Source organism: Leguminivora glycinivorella, chromosome 22 (assembly GCF_023078275.1).
Source record: "Leguminivora glycinivorella isolate SPB_JAAS2020 chromosome 22, LegGlyc_1.1, whole genome shotgun sequence".
In the NCBI taxonomy this organism is placed as follows: Eukaryota; Metazoa; Arthropoda; class Insecta; order Lepidoptera; family Tortricidae; genus Leguminivora; species Leguminivora glycinivorella.
In genome coordinates this window covers 14804526-14828812 of record NC_062992.1, presented here as the reverse complement: position 1 = coordinate 14828812, position 24287 = coordinate 14804526, and the positions used below count along the sequence as shown (strand labels likewise).

General features: G+C 39.2%; 1 protein-coding gene across 1 annotated transcript; it reads left to right on the top strand.

The window, feature by feature from the left end:
- Positions 1-4476: 4476 nt before the first annotated feature.
- LOC125237951 lies at positions 4477-7196 on the top strand. Its single transcript, XM_048145197.1, has 2 exons — positions 4477-5614; positions 6278-7196. The coding sequence occupies exons 1-2, from the start codon at positions 5123-5125 to the stop codon at positions 7139-7141; spliced, it is 1356 nt and encodes a 451-aa protein (XP_048001154.1). The 5' UTR covers positions 4477-5122; the 3' UTR covers positions 7142-7196.
- The last annotated feature ends 17091 nt before the right edge of the window (positions 7197-24287 follow it).

Here is a 24287-nt window from a genome sequence, read left to right as displayed (position 1 = left end):
TGAGTCCCGCCGGTCCCACGGTAAGCTCAAGAAGGCTTGTGTTGTGTATATATAATATACAAATACTTATATACATAGAAAATATCAATGACTCAGGAACACATATCTGTGCTCATCACACAAATAAATGGATGGTGATAAGCAATAATGTGTCAACCCACACGCCAACCATTTTGAGAAAATGGCGTCTAAAGATTTTTTCTCATTTTTTTGTGTTTCTCTTAAAAAACATTGTTTTTTATATAGATTGTTGTGTTTTTCAGCTATAATACGTTCAGTAGTAGTGATTATTGTAGCTTAATTTCAAAACAAACTTCAATTTGACGAAATAATGCCCTTTTCTTTTATTGCGAATTGTTCGACGACGTCAAACTTTTTCAAGACTGTGTTATGATACTTAACCCACGTTTGCTAATTGTTTAAAAATATCTATGAGTCTTAAATAAACATGTTAAAGCACATAAATTGTTATTGTAAAATACTCTACCTATGCATATTTTTAACTTTATAAGTGTTAAGTAACATATCAGTCATGGTCACTTATGTTATTAGGTATAAATAATAAAATAATAATAAATATTATAGGACATTCTTACACAGATTGACTGAGACCCACGGTAAGCTCAAGAAGGCTTATGTTGTGGGTACTTAGGCAACGATATATATATATAATATATAAATACTTATATACATAGAAAACATCCATGACTCAGGAACAAATATCTGTGCTCATCACACAAATAAATGCCCTTACCGGGATTCGAACCCGGGACCGCGGCGTAGCAGGCAGGGTCACTACCGACTGCGCCAGACCGGTCGTCATGTAGGAATCAATACATTATTTATTAATCAAACCTTTGAATGATTTTTCTACTCCCGAACTGTTATTCGTCATTTATAGGATTGTGCGTATCGAAAAAACTGAAAACGCATTGTTTGGTTCTGTAATCATGGCAACGCATTGCATTAACGATACTGCGTGCGTGCGCGGGAAGGCTTTGGGCAGCTGAGCTGACAGTGCAAACCTTTGCAATACAGGAAACAGTGTGAATTTCGCGAGAATTATTTAAAAAAAAATATTAAAAACTAAGTGCATGGTCGTTGTAAAAGTATTGTATGCAATGGTGTTTAACTGACTCCAAAATACTCGTGGAAAATACGCCACTCATATTTCTTGACCTCCTTTAAACGCCTGTTGAATAAAATACTATAAATTAACTATTAGAGTAATGATCATTTCTAGACACATATTTAAATTATCTGTGCTTTTTCAACAAAAAATCGTTACAAAAACCAAATAATCATCTTTAAAAAAAACAAACTACTTATCTAAAATATACAACAAAATATTTTTTTACGCTAAGAAATAGACTAAGTCATTTAAATTATGAATAACTCATGACTTGTACAAGAACAAAACATAAAATATCTTTAACAAAATAATAAACTACCATTCAGTAAGTATTCAAAAATCAAACAATATTTTTATGCATACATTAACACGTCTTAATGTAATTAGTAATTATAAAAAAATAGTAGCTTATATTAGATTTTTATATAAACACGTACTTGTAAAAAATGTTTGCAAATTATAATAACGAATATGTATATTCATGACTTAAAATGTTCAATTTCGTACTGAATTTACCATTCATGTGCAAAAATATACTAATGGACTAAGTCATAACTTATTTAAACATAAATTAATATGAACAGTTATATTTTACAATATAGTGTCATGGTACTTACACCAAAAACGAACAATTTATGACCCGAATATAATTTAACAATAATGACTTATGTTTTATAACACGGGTCGTAGCATAAAACAACGAATAAAATATCATTTTGCAATAATCATTCAAGTCTCATAGTGGGTAACTATGTCATTTTTTGCGTTTTGCAAGAATGAGTCAAGTGTAAAAAAATCGTTGAGTCAACCCTCATAACACATTATTGTAATTTAAATATGTCTTCTGCCAATTACTATAATAAGTTAAGGTTCTTGACACATTAATGCAAAACAGGCAACACGCGATATAGGATTTGTGTTAACCTATTTTTTTACTTTTGGGATAGTAAAAATTTTCAAAATGAAAAGGTCATTTTTGCAAATAGAAGTTTAAAAATCCAGCTATAACATGGCATTAAAATCTCATTTTTTTAGTTTTTGTGGGTTGACACATTATTGCTTATCACCATCCAAATGCCCTTACCGGGATTCAGGTTTCGAAAAAACATTATGTGTAACTCAGGGCGTAAGAATATTACAAACTCGAATCTTTAAATCACTCCGGCAAGCCGTCGCGATACACTTACTCTTGTTTGCTTAACTTTCGCCCCACGTGGCACAATGTACCTACTCTCGTACTATTATTTAACTTTTAGAAATAACCCTTTAGATAGAGGGATCTATTACTTCATTTTCTTTGCCTTTACTGATCTAAAACTTTCCTTATAAATATGGACTCCGTTCGAAAAACATCTATTTCTTTACAAAAATTTATTCCAAACTCATATTTGCTTTTAGCCACATTGGTATCGAGACATTCCGCGTTCCGTTCGGAGCAGCCTGTAGATATGTTGCATTGGAAGCACCCTGTACATGTTGCATTGGAAGCATACTGTACATGTTGCATTGGAACATGGACGTATATATATGGACGAGACATGTTGTTCTATACATACAATTGCTTATATAAATAGCACCCATTTTGACGTTGAACGCATAAACATATCGCTGTCTCGTTTTAACTCAGCACTATAACCGATGACAAAAGAATATGACAGTATTTCAGTACGTACATAAAGTGGAACATGAATATGCGTAAATACCTAATGCGACCGAAAATCCGCCATGTTTTGTTCTGTGAATGTCATTGTCAGTGAGTTCAGGCGGTAGATGTCCTGTCAAAACGTCGCGAAAAAAGTGAAATAATTTAATTATCTTAAAAAAAAAGCGTGATAACTGAATATATTTGCAGGTGAATGTGAATAATTACGGTGAAAATATGCCAGTGTGTAGTGTGATAGGCCGCGGCATCAGAAAGACACCAAATCAGTCATCTTTGACCGTACGCTATGATTTTCATCAAAAATATTGATTATTGTTAATGTTGCTGGTAAATTGAAGAATGTATTACATTATAATTAGTAAGGTTGTTATGTGCAGCTATAAGTTATGAAGAGATGTGACTTATTTTACTATATTTTTAGGCTTAAATAATGTAAACATTGCAGCTAGGGTTGTACATTTTTTATCGACTTTGATATCGATTTTCTATGATTGCTTATTACCATTTTCTTATTTTATCATGCTACTCCGCTTAAAACCAAAAATATCTTAAATTAACAATTAAAACGTATTTTAAAGGTTACCAAGAAATTACCAGAAAAAGAAAAAGTGGCTGGATGCTATCGGATTAGAAAATATAAAGCCAAATGTAAAGGATATTTTTATTTGTTCGCAGGGGCGGCTCACTCCGCGTCGTTCATCTAATGGTGCAATTACCCTACTGCAATTTGTAAATATTTTTTTATTTTTAATGAAATAAATATTCTGAAGGTGTTTAGTTATTTTCACCCGTCGATTCTAGTGGCACCTGTACGAATAAAAAGGACTTATGTCTATAGGTATACATATATATGATAAAAATAGCAACGGAAAAACACGCTTTAACGTCGCTCTCTGTTGTAAATATGTTTAATAACCCTCAAAGTCTCCTTTTCATCAGTTTTTTTTTTTGCATAAACAAATCTAGACGAGTTTGCAGTCGTTATATCGCTAGCGAATTCTCCCTGCGGACACCGCAGCCCGAGTAATCGGGCTCTTCTTTCTGGGCGCTGCTTGACAGACGTCACGTCATTTTAAGAAGACATGAAATAAACAAAACAGAAAATTGTTTACGCGAAATATTGTATTCCAGAGCACAATATAAGTGGGTTGTATCCTCATAATAATGCGCATGCAGTGATGATCAGGATACTCAGGATAGTGCATGAGGAAGTGTCTTTAGTGACCCAAGTTCTTCTCTAGTTGGTGTCGTCCTGAAGTGATTGTTTACGCGTAACACGTACTGATAGTATTTATTATGTTACATTTCCGAAATTAGGTAGGCGCCCCTGTATTAATTTACGTCTTTATTAGATATTAATTTATATCTACGTAAGTTTTAGTTTGTCTCAGTTTTGTTTTTTGCGGGTCTCTGTATAGTTTATGTTCATTGTTTCGTGTTGTATTTTTATAATATTAATTTTAGTTTTTAAGATCTCTATGTCAAACCTCCCAAACGCAAATAATGCCGTCCCTACGTCTAAAGTTCAATGCCCACTTTGTCCTCAAGTCAGTTTTTTCAAAGGTCAACGTGGTCTCAACATCCACATCAATAAGGCCCACGGCAACCCAACCCCCAGGGACACACCGCCTATTATTCCTTGTGTAGTCTCTAATACATCAAGCTTAGCTCCTCCTATCCATCCACCTATTTCAGAAACTTTAAGCAAACTTAAACAATCAATTCCAATAATTAAAAGAATCCCACGGGGCGCACGAATCGCAGTTGCCCAGAAACTCGCAGATGATTTAAGAGCTACGGTGAATCAAAATTCTATTGAAAGCTGGGAAAACCTGCTTGCCTTCCCGTATAGAGTTCTCTACGCCAAAGATACAGCACAAAGAGGTGTATCTGTAACGTCTCGGATCAAGAAAAATTGTTCCAATCCTCATGACCTCTCCGACTTGTCAAGATCCGCTTTCAAACACAATTATTCACTTGCGCAAAATGTAGAAAATAAAATAGGAGAAGGTAATGTCAAAGGAGCAGCTCACCTTCTCTTCTCTAATGACGCTGTAGCTCCTGACACCCCAGAGACATTGAATGCCTTATTAAGTAAGCACCCTAACCCTGTTGATAATTTTGTGCTACCAGATCCTCCAGGCCAATCAGACACCTGTCTTCAGGTAACGTCTGATGATGTTTTTAGATCTGTCTGCAGCTTCTCAAACGGTTCTGCTGGTGGCCTTGACGGTCTCACTCCACAACATCTTAAAGACTTGTTAGGCCACTCTAGCAGCGAAGCAGGAGATGCACTACTCAAAGAGCTAACGTCCTTAACAAATCTAATGTTAAAAGGTAAGGTCAACTCTGAAGTTACCGACGTCCTGTACGGAGCCAACCTTTTCGCATTGATTAAAAAGGATGGTGGTATCAGGCCGATTGCAGTTGGCTCTACCTACCGCCGTTTAGCAGCGAAATCATGCTGTAAGGCTGTATCAGATAAACTGAGTGCATATTTCCAACCGATTCAATTAGGCTTCGGTTCCAGGTGCGGCTGCGAGGCTACGGTACACGCACTACGCTCTTTTATTTCTAAGAAAGAGGGCGAAGTTGTTCTGAAAGTTGACGTCCGCAACGCCTTCAACTCTGTTGACCGAGGCGCCTTACTCACGCAAGTCAGAGAAAAGACACCTGAGCTTTATAATTTTGTTTGGCAATGCTACAGCACGCGTTCCAAATTACTTTTTAAAAATAACCTTTTATTTTCATCAGTGGGCTGCCAACAAGGTGACCCTTTGGGTCCTGCACTTTTTAGCCTTGCCATCCACCCTGTCCTGGTAAGTCTAAATTCTAAATTTAATGCTTGGTACCTCGACGATGGTACCCTCGGAGGTACCGCCGACGAGGTATTTGAAGATCTACGAAATCTCATTGAAAAATTTTCTGAAATTGGGCTCTCTTTAAATTTTTCAAAGTGCGAAATATTTTTTTCTGACCGCGGCATCAATAATGATTCAGTTCTGTCAAAATTCTCTACCTTAGCTCCTGGCATTAAAGTTTTGGACAATAATTCACTTTACCTCCTAGGTTCGCCAATACTGGAAGAAGCATTCCCCGATTATATAAATAATCAACTTCAAAATTTTAAAAATTGTTCTGACCGTTTACTCCAAATCAACCCACATATGGCCTACACAATAATAAAATTTTGTTTGTTTGTTCCCAAACTCACTTACGTTCTGCGTTGCAGTCATTTTTGGAAATTTCCCAGCCTTTTAGAAAAACTAGATTTAGAAATAAAATTAACAGTGACTTCCATTTTTAATATCGCTTTCGATACCCCACAGTGGTCCCAAGCCTCCCTGCCTATCAGGCTCGGTGGTATTGGCATAAGACAAATCTCCGCGGTTGCTCTTCCGGCATTTATTTCTTCTGGTCATAAAATTGAAAATCTGTTCAAGAAAATTCTTAGAGCTGACTCGGTCGTCCCTTTCTTGCAGGAAGCGATGACGAGCTGGAAAACAGCCTGCCCAAATGCAGACCTCCCCATCATTCGCCATTCGCAGCACCAATGGGACGAGCCGCTCTGTCGGCTGGTACGGGATAATCTCATTGAAACGTCTACCAGCACCACAGAGCGCGCTCGTCTCCTTGCTGCTGCGAGTTGGGAATCCGGCTCCTGGCTGCAAGCCCTGCCGTCTAAGAACCTAGGCACCTTGCTGTCAACGAACACCCTTAGATTTTCTTTATGTTTGCGTTTGGGTGTTGCTTGCGTGGCCCCTCACCAATGCCAGTGTGGCACAAGCGTCTCGCGGTTTGGTCTCCATGGCCTATCCTGTTCCAGGAGCGTCGGCCGTCTTTCACGTCACGCGAGCCTGAACGACATTCTCCGCCGAGCTCTCGTTACGGCGGGAGCCCCGGCGGTCCTAGAACCGCCTGGATTGGCTCGCGACGACGGAAAGAGACCGGACGGCATGACCCTCGTGCCTTGGAAGATGGGACGCCCTTTAGTTTGGGATGCCACATGTGTGGATACCCTTGCGGCGTCCCATCTCCCAGGGACTTCAAACAGAGCTGGTGCTGCCGCCAACTCCGCGGAACACCTCAAACGGCGCAAATATGCAGCAATTGATTCCAGTTTCATGTTTGAGCCGTTTGGGGTGGAAACGCTTGGGCCGTGGGGTTCAGGTGCTCACAGCATCTTTAAGGAGCTTGCCAAGCGCCTCGTCGACGCGACAGGAGACAAGAAGGCTGGCACTTACCTAGCGCAACGCATAGGCATTGCCGTTCAACGTGGCAATGCCGCCAGCCTTCTTGGCACCTTGCCACAGGGAACCGATTTAGAGCCGATTTTTTATTTATAAAGTATTTATTATATTATTTTTATAGTTACTTAGGTTAGTATAGTTTTTAAGTTAGTTTTATGTCATCATGGTATTTTTAGCTTTTATTGAAATTGATAATTTATATTTTTATTACAAATTATGTAAATGGCATATGTTTCGGGACTGTTTTAGTAATGACTAATAAATAACTGATAAAAATGATGTTTTTTTTTACGTTATTATCTAAATAACCGTTTGAGATGTGTTTATGAAATTTGGCGCACATGTCTATCTTGCATGTCTCAATATATGAGCCTTTGACACGTTTATGTAAAATACTTGTTGAGTTGTGAGACTTGTGAGGGAGTCAAAAGTGGCTCCAAATGATTCAGATTCAGATTCAGATTAATTTATTTCATAATACAAATTACAGTATAAATTGCATGTCAATCTACAAGAATTCATATTACGATCGTCAAATACAATAATATAAATAATTTCATAATACCTAGTTCTCAAACTAAACGATTTAACAATATCTAATTAATGTTTAAGTATTATCTCCTGTAGCGGATCGTCAAATTACACAAATATAAGTCAAATTACAAGAAATTCAATAACGTAAATATCGATTTATAATAACAACCTAATTTAGAACATGGTATTCAAAATGTATTAATTTCAATATATTATCTCCTGTAGATCGTCAAAATAACCATTCATATATTCATTAACAGAATAAAACGGTCTATCCAACAAAAAATCTCTCAATAGGCGTTTGAATGTTTGGTTGCACAGTTCATTTCTTACGGTGGCTGGAAGTCGTTCATAATATGTTGGTCCTATGACGCGAGGGTTTTTTTGCGCTAAGGCCATGCGCCGGGGAACTGTTCTTAACCGTCCAGTGGAACGGATGTTTATACCCGAAACATGAACGCGTTTAAAGTCAGATATATTATTTCTGACAAACATTATAACTTCAAACAGGTATTGTGAAAAATGGGTCATAATGCGTTGTTCCACAAATATGTCTCTGCATGAGTGTCTTGTATTCACTCCGGCCAAAGTACGTAGCGCTCGCTTTTGCATTATAGAGACGCGCTTCGAATCCGTCGAGTTACCCCATATTATTATTCCATACGATATTAATGAGTGGAAATGGGCAAAGTATACAGATCTTAAGGCATCGTGTGATATTATGGGTTTTAACTTTCGAAGTGCAAAAACAGCTCCGCTCAATTTAGCACAAAGTTTATCGACATGACTTTTCCAGTTCAAATTGGAATCTATGACGAACCCTAGAAACCGGTTTTCGCCACATATAGGCATAGGGGTGTTTAAGAAGCAAGGGGTATTTCAACTTGACGTCCCGAGAAAAGCATGATATTCGACTTCGTTATATTTAAGAGCAATCCGTTTGCAGAAAACCACAGTCTCAGCTGTCCGCATGCCTCGATAACTTTTTCATTGAGCTGTTCGTATGTTTGGGCACTAGCTATAACTGTGGTATCGTCAGCAAATAACACAGAGAACCCTGTTGTAATGGCTGATGGAAGGTCATTAACAAAAAGTAAGAATAGGGTATTGCCAAGGGCTGAACCCTGAGGAATACCAATATTGGTGGTTCCAACGTCAGAGCCATATTGTTTACCGTGTGCAGTTAATTTGACAGTTTGTGTGCGGTTTGCTAAAAAACATTTTAATTAACATTTAAAAAAATGGTTCGTGTAATATAACACACGGTGCTGCTCGCCAGTTCTGTTACTTGAACTTGGCTTGACACGCTGCCGCGTGTCTAGAAACCTCTGTTATTATTATCAAGAAAACTGTCAGCCAAAAGCATGTTAGTGTAGGGTATTCTGTCAGCATAAGTGCGTTTTCACATTATCCGATCCGATATCGGGTGTTGGACCGATATCCCATACATTACAGGCGCCATCTTGGATTTTTTCTATTGAAATCCTTCCGACATCCGATATCGGATCGGATAGTGTGTAAACGGCCTAAGTAGGCTAAACTAATAACCCCCATTAGTAAGTATCATGAGCTAATTATCGTGTATGGACTGTATAAAACTCTTATGCTGAGGCCACTCCCTTAAATAAATGGTATTCATTAAATAAATCAAATTATAAATTCTAGTACAGTCTAAATGTAGTATGCCTGAAAAAGGGCAGCAAACCACAGCCAAATAACACAAGACACTGCTCATAGTGTTCCTGCCGGTGAGTAAAGTTGCTAGAGCTTTTAGCGAGGGTGCGGGCTGTTACGATCGGCAACATCAGCAATAAACTTATGTAATAAATATTTAAATGGATACTTCCAGTTTAATAACTTACTTTCATTAAAATATTAATTCTATAAAGAATGAATAGTATGTGACATTTCACGGCTCATTAGCCGAGAACGTTGCAAAGTTTATCGATTTATCGACAAATCATAATTACAGTAAAATGTTATGGGCAGCGCTAAAACCGCCATGTTTTGTCCCAGGATGCATGCGCGGATCCAGGGGGGGGGGGGGTCATGGGGGTCATGACCCCCCCCTGGAGCCTAAGTTGGCCATACAAATAGACCACGTGACCCCCCCCTGGGGCCCCGGGCCTTTACCACGTGACCCCCCCCTGGGCACGAAGCTGGATCCGCGCTTGCCAGGATGACGTCACACCCGGCACGCGTTTTTTGTTGATGTTTCACTTCCATAGGTTTCCTATTTCAGTGCATTGGAAGCACCCTGTGATGTGTTGCATTCGGAACACACTGTAGATGCGCAGATAGCGGTCCCAATATGTAGGTATTTGCGTTTTTGTGAGTGGGCGCAGTGGGTAGAGTTAGGACAGTAGGATAAGGTATAATTTATTTGCAAAATTGCGTTGTACAGTCAAGTTATTAAATATAGATGCAGCCTCTTTCTACTTCTACCTCTAACCTTTACCAGTATTTAATAAAGAACCTACGGGTCTAGCGCGTGACGATGGGAAAAGACCAGACGGAATGACACTGGTTCCCTGGAAGCTGGGTCGGCCCCTCGTCTGGGATGCCACGTGCGTGGACACTCTCGCGCCGTACCATCTTCCAGGGACCTCAGCAAGGGCTGGCGCTGCTGCCGAGGCGGCCGAGCAACTCAAGCGGCGCAAATATGCAGCCATCGACACCGGCTGCATGTTTGAGCTGTTTGGGGTAGAGACGCTTGGGCTGTGGGGTCAGGGTGCGCATGGAACTTTACAGAGATGGCTAAACGCCTAATAGACGCGTTGGGTGACCAGAAGGCTGGAGCATATCTTGCCCAGCGCATCGGCATTGCTCTTCAGTGCGGCAATGCCGCCAGCCTTCTGGACACCCTACCGGCCGGCTCCGACGTAGTTACTATTTTTTATTTAGTGTTTTATTTTATAGGTAGATTTAGTTTAGTTATAGTTTAATTTATTAGATCATAGTTAAGATTATTTGTTAGTTTCATACTTAAATAGATAGAAAACATACATGATTCAGGAACAAATCTCTGCGCACATCACACAAATAAATGCCTCTGACCAGGATTCGAACCCAGGACCGCGGCTGAATAATTAAGATCGGAAAACAATAATAGCTCAAGTCAAAGAATGCCTGCACCAGACTATATTACAGTTGCTGTAGCCGAAATCGTCCAGGTGAGAGAGTGGGTATAGGTATAATCAGCTATATTAATCTCGTCGGACATTTTTTAGAATAGAATAGAATAGAATAGAATTCATTTATTTAACGTCACAACATGGTACACACAAAAAGAAGAAGGCATGCAAACAAAACATACAAAGGACGCTAAATAGGACCCTCACTCAGCATGGTGCCACGGCAACCCGCAGCGCTGGTTTTCTGTGAGGACCTAGGTTTAGTGGCGGCACGTACGCCAACGACACATAAAAACAATTAAGAAAAAAAAAACAAAAGAATAATTAAAATAAACATACAAAATCAAATTATAAAAAATAAAAAACACAACAGCCGTTACAAAAAAAAAAACAGAAGAATTTATAAAATATTTTGACGGTAGGAGGTATTTATAAAATATTTTTGAGGTTTACGTAATTGATTGAGTATACTGTTTTTCTTCTGCTTACTGTCGCTGGCCTCAGGCGAGCATCGAAAACCGTCCGCTGCCAAACACGTCCAACCTTTATCGGTTCAAATTTCACACTCGTAATACACACATACATACAAACGGCATAGGCTAAGAGCTAGCTGGATAAGTTTCTTTCAAAACTTCATTTTTGATACAGTCACCTGGCGGTCTAGCACAACTGGCACTCTCGCCCGCGAGTCCATACTAGAAGTTGTGTTGTATAGACTCGCGCGCGACAACGCAAGTTGTGCTTAATCGCCTGCTGCTGTATTTCTAGCTCCAGTAACACTTATAAGGGGTTAAAAGAAAACTAAATTGTGATAATAACTCAATTATGAATGTCATTACCCCCTTTTCTCCCCGTAGGTAGCATTGAAACTTTTTATGTACTCTGCTTACCCCTTTTGGGAATACAGATATAAATTTATACATATTAATATGCATGTGATGTATGTTCAATACTTCTGAAGCGACCTCTCAGACTATAAGCGGGAACGGAACGCGAGCTGTCAATTTGCGCGAATAAAAATGGCGGCGTCGCTCAAAGTTTACAGATCGAGGGTAGTTATTCAACGTCACAAGTTGATTGAGGCCATTTCGGTTTATTTCCAGTGTTCATATTTGTTTGATAGTTTGATATTGATACCATAGGCGAAACTATGGTTGTCAACTAAATTTGTATTTAAAATTCCTTGGTTTACAACTACCCTACTAACTACTATTATAAGAAAAAGACATACAGATGCCTACAAAATTCTAACAAAGAAACGAGCCGCACGTGCGCAGCGTCGGACCATAGGGTTGCCTATGGATTAAATCGAATTAATAATCAGATAAAATGTTATACTATTTTATTCAAATCTTGAGTACTCTCTGGGTATATATACAGTATTTATATATTTTTCTTTAAGTCCCAACATGAAAACCTTATTGAACTTTTCCGTGGGATTTAATGAATAGTAGATCTGTGGAAGATTGTCCTATTTTATTCATGATGTTTATTAAACTAAGCATTATTAGCCATTCCACGCGCGGACATCGCATATGAACCTTATAAAAAAGACTCGCGACGTAAAGTTAACAATAGAAATTGCGAACGTGCGTTCTGTGAGAACGTGCGCCACGGCGCCACCCCTGATTAGGCCGCGAACTCGCCGCCGCGAGAATGTACTTGTAGCGCGGCGATAGAATCGCGGAGTGAGCCGCCCCTACGCACGTTTTAAATAGGATAGCTCACTGCCAAGTAGAGTTATAACTATAATAAGCACGCTAAAAGTTCATAATATTTTAATCAGTATTTTCAGTACATTAGCTATTTATACAATCTGTACGAAGTAAATATTTCTCTGAAAGTTTGTCCAAACTACTTTAAAAGTTAATTTAGTTTATAAACTCTACCCCAACTTATTCTCTTTAGTTAATAGTAACTTGTTCCATTAATTCTAGCGTGTACAGTCAACAACAATAATCTAACCACAAAATTAAAATTATGAAAAAACCCCCGACCGCGACATAGTAAACCAATTTTCATGAAACATAGCTAAGGACACTCCCGACTAAATCAGACAAAAAAAATTAGATCTAAATCGGTTCATCCGTTCGGGAGCTACGATGCCACAGACAGACACACACACAGACAGATAGACACGTCAAACTTATAACACCCCGTCGTTTTTGCGTCGGGGGTTAAAAATACGAATACACGAAATGAAAGTCCCCTTTATTGCCAAATGCTGCATTGAAACTTACGAGTAGGTAGTGTCTAGTGCTCTGCCGAAACCTTTTGGAAATACAGTTGAGATCTCAGAGACCACAGGGACAACGCTGTCCCTGAAACGTTGGAGGTCAGTTTAATAGGTAGTCATACGCGATCAAGTCCCGATTTAAAAATAATTATGTGTTACAAGGGCATTTGCAGAATTTGGAAGTTTTGGAACCCCTCAATTAGCGTGAGTTGTTAACAAAAAGCATGAAATTTCTATAAAAATATTGTTTTTGTGTTAACTAAGTACATAAACTTCAAGCGATAATCTACATTCATCAGAATGGGAAAAAATTAAGACTTACGCTAATTGGGGGGTCCCAAATACTGAAAATGCCCATAATCGTGAAAGTTAGAATCAGTGTAATAAACTCGAAGAGTTTATGTATTTTTAGCAAGGAGATCAGAAAAAAACACATAAATTACGAAAGTAGTTTAAATTTATTGACAAAAGTACAAAAGTCGATGCTTTAAATCAAATTCAACAGAAATAAAAGCGCGAACAAAATAGTGACGAATTTCGGAACAACCACACCGCACCAGTGTCGAGCCAAAAGTGTCGTCCGCCCGGGGCAGTGTTGCCAGATTATAATTCTGTAAATCTGTAGGCTGCGGCCAAAATATCCGTAGAATTCCGTAGATTGCAATTTAAAAAATCCGTAGTTCTACAGACTTTTCTTTTAAGTTTTTATGGCCGATTCCGTCTCTAGAAAAAGCGGAAAATTAAAAAAAAATTGGATAATTAAAAGATACGAAGAATTAAAATTTCGCGCCTTTTTACTGTGACACACCTCTGTTTGACAGACTATATTGAAGCATAAATAATGAGTAATGAAAAGTAGAAGTGTATGTAGCACTTCTACTTTTTCGCCATATTATTACAGTGCGTACCTACCAAAGGTATTGGTACGCTTCAATTCCGTTCCCTTTTACTACATTAGTGTAGCCTTAGAAAGTTAGATCTTGTACAGCGTGATAACGTGTACAACGAAAAACGAAACGAAACGAAACGCAAAAGTATAAATAGTCGCTATAGTCCGAATTGAGTCCGAAGCACATCCGAAGCGTGACAGACGGGAATCACGTTTCGTTATTAGCAATAACTCACAATATCTTTATTGCTTACATGTATAATTTAGTAAAAAATTGTGTTTATTGGAATTCCGTAGAAATTTCAAAAAAATCCGTAGGTCTGTGTTGAAGCCCCGAAATCCGTAGATCTACAGACTTTTCCGTAGATCTGGCTACGCTGGCCCGGGGAAAGCAATATGGCCTCCATCATTCGCGTGAAGTTCTTACGAGCCGAAGTTGCAGCGAATCGGAAGGTAGCTAAGCGCCATCTATTGGTTCAGCTCGAAATAACCATGCCCATAGCTGGTCTTGGACATATCAGCGCCATCTAGTAAGGCTTCTCTCCAATAGTATCTAAGCGTATTGTAACAAACTATAACTTTATGGTGGCAAAGCAGAATCAAAACTCTCAACTCTTTTTAACCCCCGACGCAAAAACGACGGGGTGTTATAAGTTTGATGTGTCTGTCTGTCTGTGTGTGTGTCTGTCTGTGGCATTAGTTTTTTTTGTTTGAAAGCTGAGTTAATCGGGAGTGTTCTTAGCCATTTTTCATGAAAATCGGTCTACTGTGTCGCAGTCGGGGGTTTTTTCAAAATTTTAATTTTGTGGTTAGGTTATTTTAAATTTCGATGTAGCTATTTATTTATAATATTAGGTATGTTGGTAAATAAAGTAACCTAGATAGAGTCCTGCGAGAGCTGTAGCGCGGGTCATCGAGCGGTGAATAATAGAGCCCGTGTCAAAATTCACAACTCGCGTTACGCCTCTATTATGGATGCACTGCGTGGGACAAGTCAGGAGCGGGGGCGGGTTTTCACAGTTTTTAATCTCCGACGCAAAAACGTTGTTATATGTTTGACATGTCTGTCTGTCTGTCTGTTTGTCTGTTAGTCTGTCTGTTTGTGTGTGTGTCTTTCTGTGGCATCGTAGCTCCCGAACGGATGAACCGATTTAGATTTAGTTTTTCTTGTTTGAAAGCTGAGTTAGTCGGGAGTGTTCTTAGCCATGTTTCATGAAAATCGGTCCACTATGTGTCGCGGGTTTTTTCAAAATTTTAATTTTGTGGTTAGGTTAGTTACCATTAAATTTAATAAGTCACGTATAAATAAATAAATAAATATTATAGGTCATTCTTATACAGATTGACTGAGTCCCACGGTAAGCTCAAAAGACTTGTGTTGCAGGTATTCAGACAACGATATATATAATATTCAGATACTTATGTATATATACATAGGAAACATCCATGACTCAGGAACAAATATCTGCGTTCATCACACAAATAAATGCCCTTACCGGGATTCAAACCCGGGACCGCGGCATAGCAGGCAGGATCACTACGGGCTAAACCAGACCGGTCGTCATCAATGTCTAATATAATAGAATAGAATTGCTTAATGCATAAATTATCAACAAACTGTACCATTTCAATTCTATAAGTACTAATTAGAACATTACAATACAAGTGCGGGAGGAAAGTTCGAAACGAGTGGTGATAAATTAAAACACGACCAAAGGGAGTGTTTTAAATCGACACGAGTTACTAATTTCCTTTTCGCTCGTGTATCGTACGACGTTTTTCAGTACAGATGGCCATCCGAAGTTTCGACCTGACGTATAATGAACCAATACGCCCCGCCCTCGCTTGTGGCTTGCATGTACACATCTCTACAAGCTTTTCCGCCCCCTTCCCTCCTGTGTCTCGCGCACTGCGTCACGCTGGCACCTGTAAATAATTCCCGCGCCTTTGGGAGTCTATATGTTTCACTACATGCCCCGCCCTCGCTTGTGGCTTGCACACACATCTCTACACCCGCTCCCGCCTGTGCCCCGCGCACTACGTCACACTGGCACCTGTAAATAATTCCCGCGCCTTTGGGAGTCTATATGTTTCACTACATGCCCCGCCCTCGCTTGTGGCTTGCACACACATCTCTACACCCGCTCCCGCCTGTGCCCCGCGCACTACATCACACTGGCACCTGTGAATAATTCCCGCGCCTTTGGGAGTCTATATGTTTCACTACATGCCCCGCCCTCGCTTGTGGCTTGCACACATCTCTACACCCGCTCCCGCCTGTGTCTCGCGCACTGCGTCACGCTGGCGTCTGTGAATAATTCCCGCGCCTGTCCAGGCCCCGTAGCCGAATGGCATTTCTCCGACGCCAAACGAAAGCGATACGCCGCTGGCTCTGTCGTGCCAATACGCAAGCGCGATAGAGATAGATATCTACTAGCGCTTCGTTTCGTGAGCGTTTCGTGAGCGATTGTGCCATTCGGCTAGCCACCTAGGAGTCTGTCGCAGGCGTCGCAGCCTCATTAAAGGTTTACACACACCAGGTGCACACCGCTTTGTAACAAGGAACATCATTATCTTCCTCGGGTTGTCCCGGTTTTTTGCGACGCGAGCCTGGGCTCCGCTTGGCAACTAATCCAAGAAATTGGCTTAGGTGACATTTATTACGATCTTTTACGACCATCAACCGTTTTATTTTAATTCCTATGATTTACTTATTCGTATTAAACGCTTAAATTAAGGGTCCATATTGACTCATATAAATTCATTTGTCATAAAAATTTTCGTAATACCGATTTGTGATTCGAATGATCATTTGTCATAATTTTATTTATCATAATTTTGTTTCGTTATTATTTTTACTACTACTTTTATTGTTCATAATAATCTTTAGTCTGAATAATGTCAATGCCCATTTTTGATCAGTATTCATAATCTTGTATTTAAGAAAATTATTCGACATAAACTTATAACAAACAATTGGACGTATTTATGCAGAAGGGGACCAACCCACACATCTGTCAAAATTGAGTTATGTATGCAGAAGATGTTAAAAATGCATCTTACACCCCCTACACAAAGATCAAAGCCATAGAATCATTTTTACGTATAAAATCATTTCGTTAACAAAGTTACCAACCCACATTTTCACTGTTACATTATATTTAAAAAGATCCAAGCTGTTTAGTACCTTACTCAATATTCTTTGTATTTATTTCAAAAAGATCCAAAGCACATGGTTCATCTATATAATATTGTTTTATTTATTTCATAAGAGACCAAGCGGGTTGGTTCCTTTTAAAAAAATAAAATCTGCACCGTCGAAAAGATCCAAGTCGCATGGTTCCTTATTAATTTTTATTTCTTAATATTAAGTAATTAACTAAGTTCATTGGGTCTTGTTTGCATAATTAAAATTAGTTCAGTTTATGTGTTCATAAAGATCCACATTACATGGTTCTTTATTAAATGAATTATATTTTGATAGTTAAGGGAACTATGTGCCTTGAATCTTTTTTGTTTATAAACTTTGTATACTTATTATTTATCACACTCGTATAATATATATTTTTTTATTATGATTTGTTATGAATAGAGTATGAAATGATAAAAAAAAACATAAGTGTCTGAACAAATCGGCGTAAAGCGTAAAGAACTGTTGCAAATATTTACAACTAGCAACACTGTGCTTCATGTCAAAAATAAATGGACGTATTTATTTGGAAGGGAACCAACCTACACAACTATAGTTTTGAGATAAAGCACTTTTTGTTCATAAGTTGTATACAAAAAATATTAACGGCTTATTTTTTTAAGTTAGATTGTCAAGTGCTGCAGTATGGCATTATTTATATTGTTTTACTTAAACAAGCCTTGTAAATGGAGTTTTAAGTATAGTTTTCTCTTAAAAAGGCAATGGTTCCTTTTAGCAAAATTGGTTAAGTGAAGGTTGGTCCCTTGTTGATTTATAGGTAATCTAAAAGGGTATACAAAAATAATGCACAATAATGGCAAATTTACTTTATTCGTAAACATAAACAATCTCTAAACTTATATTATATCGCTTTCGTAAACTATTTTCTTAGAATTATTTGGAGCCGGAGTCAACGGAGAGTACGGAAGAGGCTCTACACTTTTGTCAAATCCAGTTTCGGTGAGTAACTTAGAAGCATTTGAAGCAGGAGTCAACACAGAGTATGAAGGGAGCTCTATACATTCTTTAGATTGAACAGGAGTTAAGTTTTTTTGTTAAAACTTATTTTCAAGTAACTTCCAATTAATTTTGTGCGATCTGTAAGTGTATTAAGAACATTTTGAGCATTTCCGATATACTTCATTTCAGATTTTCTCGACAACCGATTTAGATATCTGCAGGTACGTATTATAATTTTTTCTGTAGCTTATAATTTGCATGCCAGTGTTTTTAATTTTATTTCACTGCAGCAAAACCCTTCCGACTGAAGAATTAAATGTTTTCATTTACGTTTACGCTAATAATGATTATAATAACCATTCCTCTCTGCAACATTATTTGTAGGACTAACGTTTCGTAATAATATTAACATTTATTGATTAACGTCCTTAAATGAATAAAAAGCTATCTCTATTCTATGTAAGCATGTATAATGTATATGTAAGTATGCAAATGCTGGGAAAAACGCTAAGAAGATGATGATGAGCTTGGGATGGGGTTACGGTGGAATTAATATGTGTTAGGTTTAATGTAAGGCTTATTTTTCTTCTAGATGGCCTGGGGCCTATTGCATAACAATTTACAACTCATATTACAAGCAGTAGTCCCCCTCCAATTCATTTTATAAGAAAGAGAGTTCCACTTGTAATACAAGTTGTAAATTGTTATGCAATAGGCCCCTGGGTTTGCGAAAAAACGTTAATTCTGAAAATGTGGCTTCTCAGTTGCATAAAAAAACCTTGAAAACTGAAACAACTAATGGTGCTGTGAGCCTATTAACTCCTGTCCAATTTAAAGAATGTGTACAGCTCCCTTCATACTCTGTGTTGACTCCTGCTTCAAATACTTCTAAGTTACTCATCGAAACTGGATTTGACAAAAGTGTAGAGCCTCCTCCGTACTCTCCATTGACTCCGGCTCCAAATAATTCTAAGAATATACTTAGTTTACGAAAGCGACGTAATCGCCGAAACTGAAAAAAGTGGACCTCCGTACTCTCCGTTGACTCCGGCCCCAAAGAATTCTAAGAATATAGTTTACGAAAGCGATATTATATAAGTTTAGAGATTGTTTTTGTTTACAAATAAAGTAAATCTGCCCTTATTGTGCATTATATTTGTATAACCTTTTAGATTACCTATAAATCAATAAGGGACCAACCCTCACTTAACTAATTTTGCTAAAAGGAACCATTGCTATTTTAAGAGAAAACTATACTTAAAACTCCATTTTCAAGGCTTGTTTAAGTAAAACAATATAAACAATGCCGTACTCTAGCACTTGACAATCCAACTTTAAAAGAAAAGCCATTATATTTTTTGTATGCAACTTATGAACAAAAAATGCTTTATCTCAAAACTATAGTTGTGTGGGTTGGTCCCATTCTGCATAAATACGTCCAATTGTTTGTACTCATATTTTTGAGGTTAGCTAGTAATCATGCGTTTGAAAGTTCCAGAACTTAGTTCCCACACGTTGGGGCGATACACGGCTATGCGCGCCAAGCTGACGTCAGAACGGCGTGTCTATGTAACAATCTATTTAATGCTTGATTGCTTGAGGTACCTACAGTTTTCTTCGCTATAGGTACAGTTTAGGTACAGTTGTTTGCTATAAAATCGTTATTTTTGTATGAAAAGGTGCAACGATTTTTCCGGAAATGATTAACTCGTCCTTATATTACACGAAAATGATATACGATTTGCCCTAGTCACTAAGAGCAAAAAGAAGTACGTACCTAATGCATAGTTTTCACCGAGGAAACTGGGCCTTTCCCCTTGTCTTTGTGGGCGGTTGTGACGTGCGATTTCATGACTATTGAGCTAAATCGGATCAGTTTCACCCAAGGAACAATTTTTTGAAGCAACATCGCCACAGGTAAAAGAGCAAAGTCTCTAGTCTTACTTATCGTTCAGGTCACCAAAGAGAAATATCGTTAGGGGAAAATGAGCATAGTTTGAAAATTATAAGTTCTAGCTTTATACCTTCAAAGACAATATTGTAGAAAATTTTATGAAGAAAATATTTCTTCTAGACATCCTGATGGTAGCTCTAACAGTTTTCATGGAAATATTAAAAAACTGAAATCAGGGAAACAAAAGTGGGGGAAAGAGGGGAAACATTGACACCTCGGCGTGTTTCTACTTCCATATTTTCTTATAAACCTATATACATGCCAAGTTTCATGCTTTCTGCCAGCAGGGACTGTACTCTACAAGTTTCACTTCAATAAAGGAATACGAAAGCGATTTCATCATCTCCTCCTAGCCGTTTTCGGCTACGGCGACTGCGTTTTACAGTTGAGAGCGTCGTTGGTGTGCTCTCAGGTGGCTGACGTAGCCAATTTTTGCTACGAATGTGCGGCCACACTCGCGGCAGGTCAGCACCCCTCCGACATAATTGTAAGTAATAGCCACAGGTGGTCTGGCTTTTAGCTCATCGCGCTTAGCGTCGAGTTCTGTGCGCCGTCTAGCTTCAAACTGACGCACCTGTGTCTGCACAGTATGCCTCCATCGTGGACGATCACTGGCCAGACTCTCCCATTTCGTTGGCTCTATATGAGCTCTCTTCATATGTCGCTTTAACACATCTTTGAACCGCAAGAACTGCCCGCCTCGCTTCCGCTTACCAGTTTGTAGTTCGCTGTAAAAGATGCGTCTGGCGACTCGGTCTTAGGACATGCGTGAGACGTGACCGCACCATCGTAGCTGTCGTCTCATAAGGTAGGGTAGGCCTCTATTCCGGCGACATCGGCACGCCTAAGGATCTCCGTGTTCCTAACACGGTCGGACCAGTGGACACCCATGATGTCGCGGAGGCACCTAAGATGGAAGCTATCTAGAGACCGAATATGCTTACGATAGAGGCACCACGTCTCAGAGGCATAGAGGAGGTTTGGCAGGACAGGAAGCGATTTCACTACATTAGTGAACACTTAGTGATCGGTTATGTTATAAATTATAAATATTATAGGACATTCTTACACAGATTGACTGAGGCCCACGGTAAGCTCAAGAAGGCTTGTGTTGTGGGTACTCAGACAACGATATATGTATATAATATATATAAATACTTATATACAAATATAGAAAACATCCATGACTCAGGAACAAATATCTGTGTTCATCACACAAATAAATGCCCTTACCGGGATTCAAACCTGGGACCGCGGCGTAGCAGGCAGGGTCACTACCGACTGCGCCAGACCGGTCGTCACACGCGTCGGGGTTCACGCGTTACAATAAATATGTAAATTAACTCAGGATTTTAATCATACTTAGGTGGATGGCAAAGTTATAAACACTAAAGTTTTCACTTGCTGTCTGAATGATTGGATTTGTGAAACACTATGCATTTGATTTGAATACGGGATTTGTTGAATCTATATTTAAATTCGCAATTCAAAGTTTTATGTAATGTTAATAATGTCATTGTGCTGGTTTTCATACATTACTTTAAGTATCTTGATACTAAGTATCAACTAGCGATCCGCCTTAGCTTTGCACGGGTACAATACAATACACCGTGTTTTTTGTTTTCCGTTAAATTTGACACGTCGTTAGGTTCGTTATCAGGTACCACCCTGTATAAAATGTTCATCGTTTTTATACATATTAAATAAATGAATTAATTAGTGTGAGAGACTCTGAAGAATATTTTTCAAGTTAGTGTTATGTGATTTGTAGCGCAGGCGAGAGGCCGGCAACCTCCTTAATTGCCAAGAGTGGTACTGAAACTTGACTTGTTTCATGTGCTCTGCCTACCCCTTTATGGGATACAGGGGTAATCGTATATATGTAACTATGTATATATATTCAAACATGGGTAAAATCTGGTGAAGCGAGGAGTATTAAACGTAGTAATTTGGTAAAATTATACACGAGTGGAGGAGCTACTTCCAGCGGGTTAGGCTGAGGTCACACCGGCGAAAAATTACGCCTTTTATTTATATTCGATAGTTTTGCCTAGTTTGTAGTAGCCTTCCTATGAAACTGATGTATCATAATGGATTAATATCGAATCCAATTTTTTTGTTAAAATTATGGAAGCAAATATTTTCTTAATTCATCATTTTATTTGTGTGTCCCAACTTTTTGGCTGCGTTGACAGCATAAAAAGTATACAATTATCTAACTGAAACTACAAAAAATCCAGTTAACTACTTAACTAATACACTACTACTTACTTACTTAGGTCACAGAATCTCTACTTCTTATAAAAGTCCCCCGCCGCGTCTGTCTGTGTGTCTGTGTGTTAAACATTGTTCTATTAGCATGAAGGTGGCAAACAGTAGTAGCCTATAAACGGCAACTGCACAGGTGTAACATGAGCGATTGCCAGCAAAACTGCACACCTTCGTTGAGCACTAGTAACTGGCACTGGATAGTTTATTTTGACTTTTACAATCGATCGTTAATTGTTACTTTTTTATATGGGATAGCAGGCAAACGAGCAGACAGGTCGCCTGATGGTAAGCGATCACTGCCGCCCATGGACACCCGAAACACAGTGTTGGAGGTGCGTTGCCGGCGTTTAAGACGGGTGTACGCTCTTTTCTTGAAAATTTGAAGGTCGTATCGGTCCGGAAATACCGCAAGCGACAATTCATTCCACAGTTTAGCTGTGCGGGGCAAGAAGTTTCTGGAGAAATGCACAGTTGAGGACTGCCAGTCATCTAAATGATGGAGATGGAAATGTTGCCGCGTAGGGCGATGACGGGAAGAAGCGGTAGGGATTAATCCGAACAATTCCTCGAAGCACTTCCCGTTATACATGCGATAGAAAATGCAGAGCGAGGCCACATCTGTATACGCAGCGCCAAGGGGTCAAGCCGACTGATTCCATTTAGTATTTTTATCGGATTCAGTGTAGACACAGCTTTACCGCCGTTCAGTGTAGCCGTAGCTTTCGTAACATATCACGCGTACCGCCTACGCTGATTGCCTGTCACAGCGCTCACAGCGGGTCCACTTTGCTGGAAAACTGCTCAAATTGTAAAATAAAAGTTGTAGTGTCAGTAACTGTAACTGGATGACGACCGGTCTGGCCTAGCGGGTAGTGACCCAGTGACCCTGCCTGCTAAGCCGCGGTCTCGGGTTCGAATCCCGGTAAGGGCATTTATTTGTGTGATGAGCACAGATATTTGTTCCTGAGTCATGGATGTTTTCTATGTATATAAGTATTTGTATATTATATATATCGTTGTCTGAGTACCCACAATACAAGCCTTCTTGAGCTTACCGTGGGACTCGGTCAATCTGTGTAAGAATGTCCTGTAATATTTATTTATTTTATACCAGGAAAGTTGTTTTTAATGCGAATATTATTTTCACCAGATTCAGTATTCAGTGTAGACACAACTTTATTTTCGTTCAGTGTAGCCGCAGCTTTCGTAACATATCACGCGTACCGCCTACGCTGATTGCCTGTCTCAGCGCTCACAGCGGGACCCGCTGCTCAAGTTATAAAATATAAGTTGTAGAGTCTGTTCGGGAAGAGAAGGGTGATTTTGTGTATGGGGCCCTATTCGTAGATTCTGTGAGGCCGTGGCTTGCACCATGGATGGCGATCGCCGCCCGTCGCCCACCTAAGACACTTCCATAGAAATCCAAGGTTTGATTGCGTCGCGCCGAGTCGCATCGCATCGCCGTCGCGTTCCCGTCCTCCACGCAAGCCACGGCGTTATACTTCTCTCTCCGTACACACTCTTTTAGAAAACTTATCTATTGAATTAGATACAAGTCCTTTTAAATACTTTCCGTAGCTTCCTTAGACAGGTATTTTTACCAGAAAACGGGATTACCCATGAAATTTAGGTCGTGTATTATAAAGAATTTGTTTACAAATGGTAGGTACAGAGCAATTTGCAGCGTTTTTCTCTCAAAAGAACTATCTTCCCCTCAACCTTCTGTGCTCTTCCACTCAAAACCCAAATGTTACATTAATTAAGTGTTTGCTCGTGCGTCCCACTCTCTTCATCTCTCCTCTCGCTCTAACACATCAATCATGATTACTACGTGACGTTGTAGGAAGTGATTCTAAGTTGTGATTAAGATTAACATTTTGGCTTCATAGCTTAAGAATGTAAGGATTTTGGGGGGAAATGTTCAGGACTAGCGACCCGCCCCGGCTTCGCACGGGGAGTAAAGTATAGATGGGTGTAGCCCATACAACCATTTCGGTCGCAAAATCTTCAAATCAGTAACTAACTGTCAAATGTGACATAACGCGTGGTAACGTCGTGCAAACAATGCGACCGT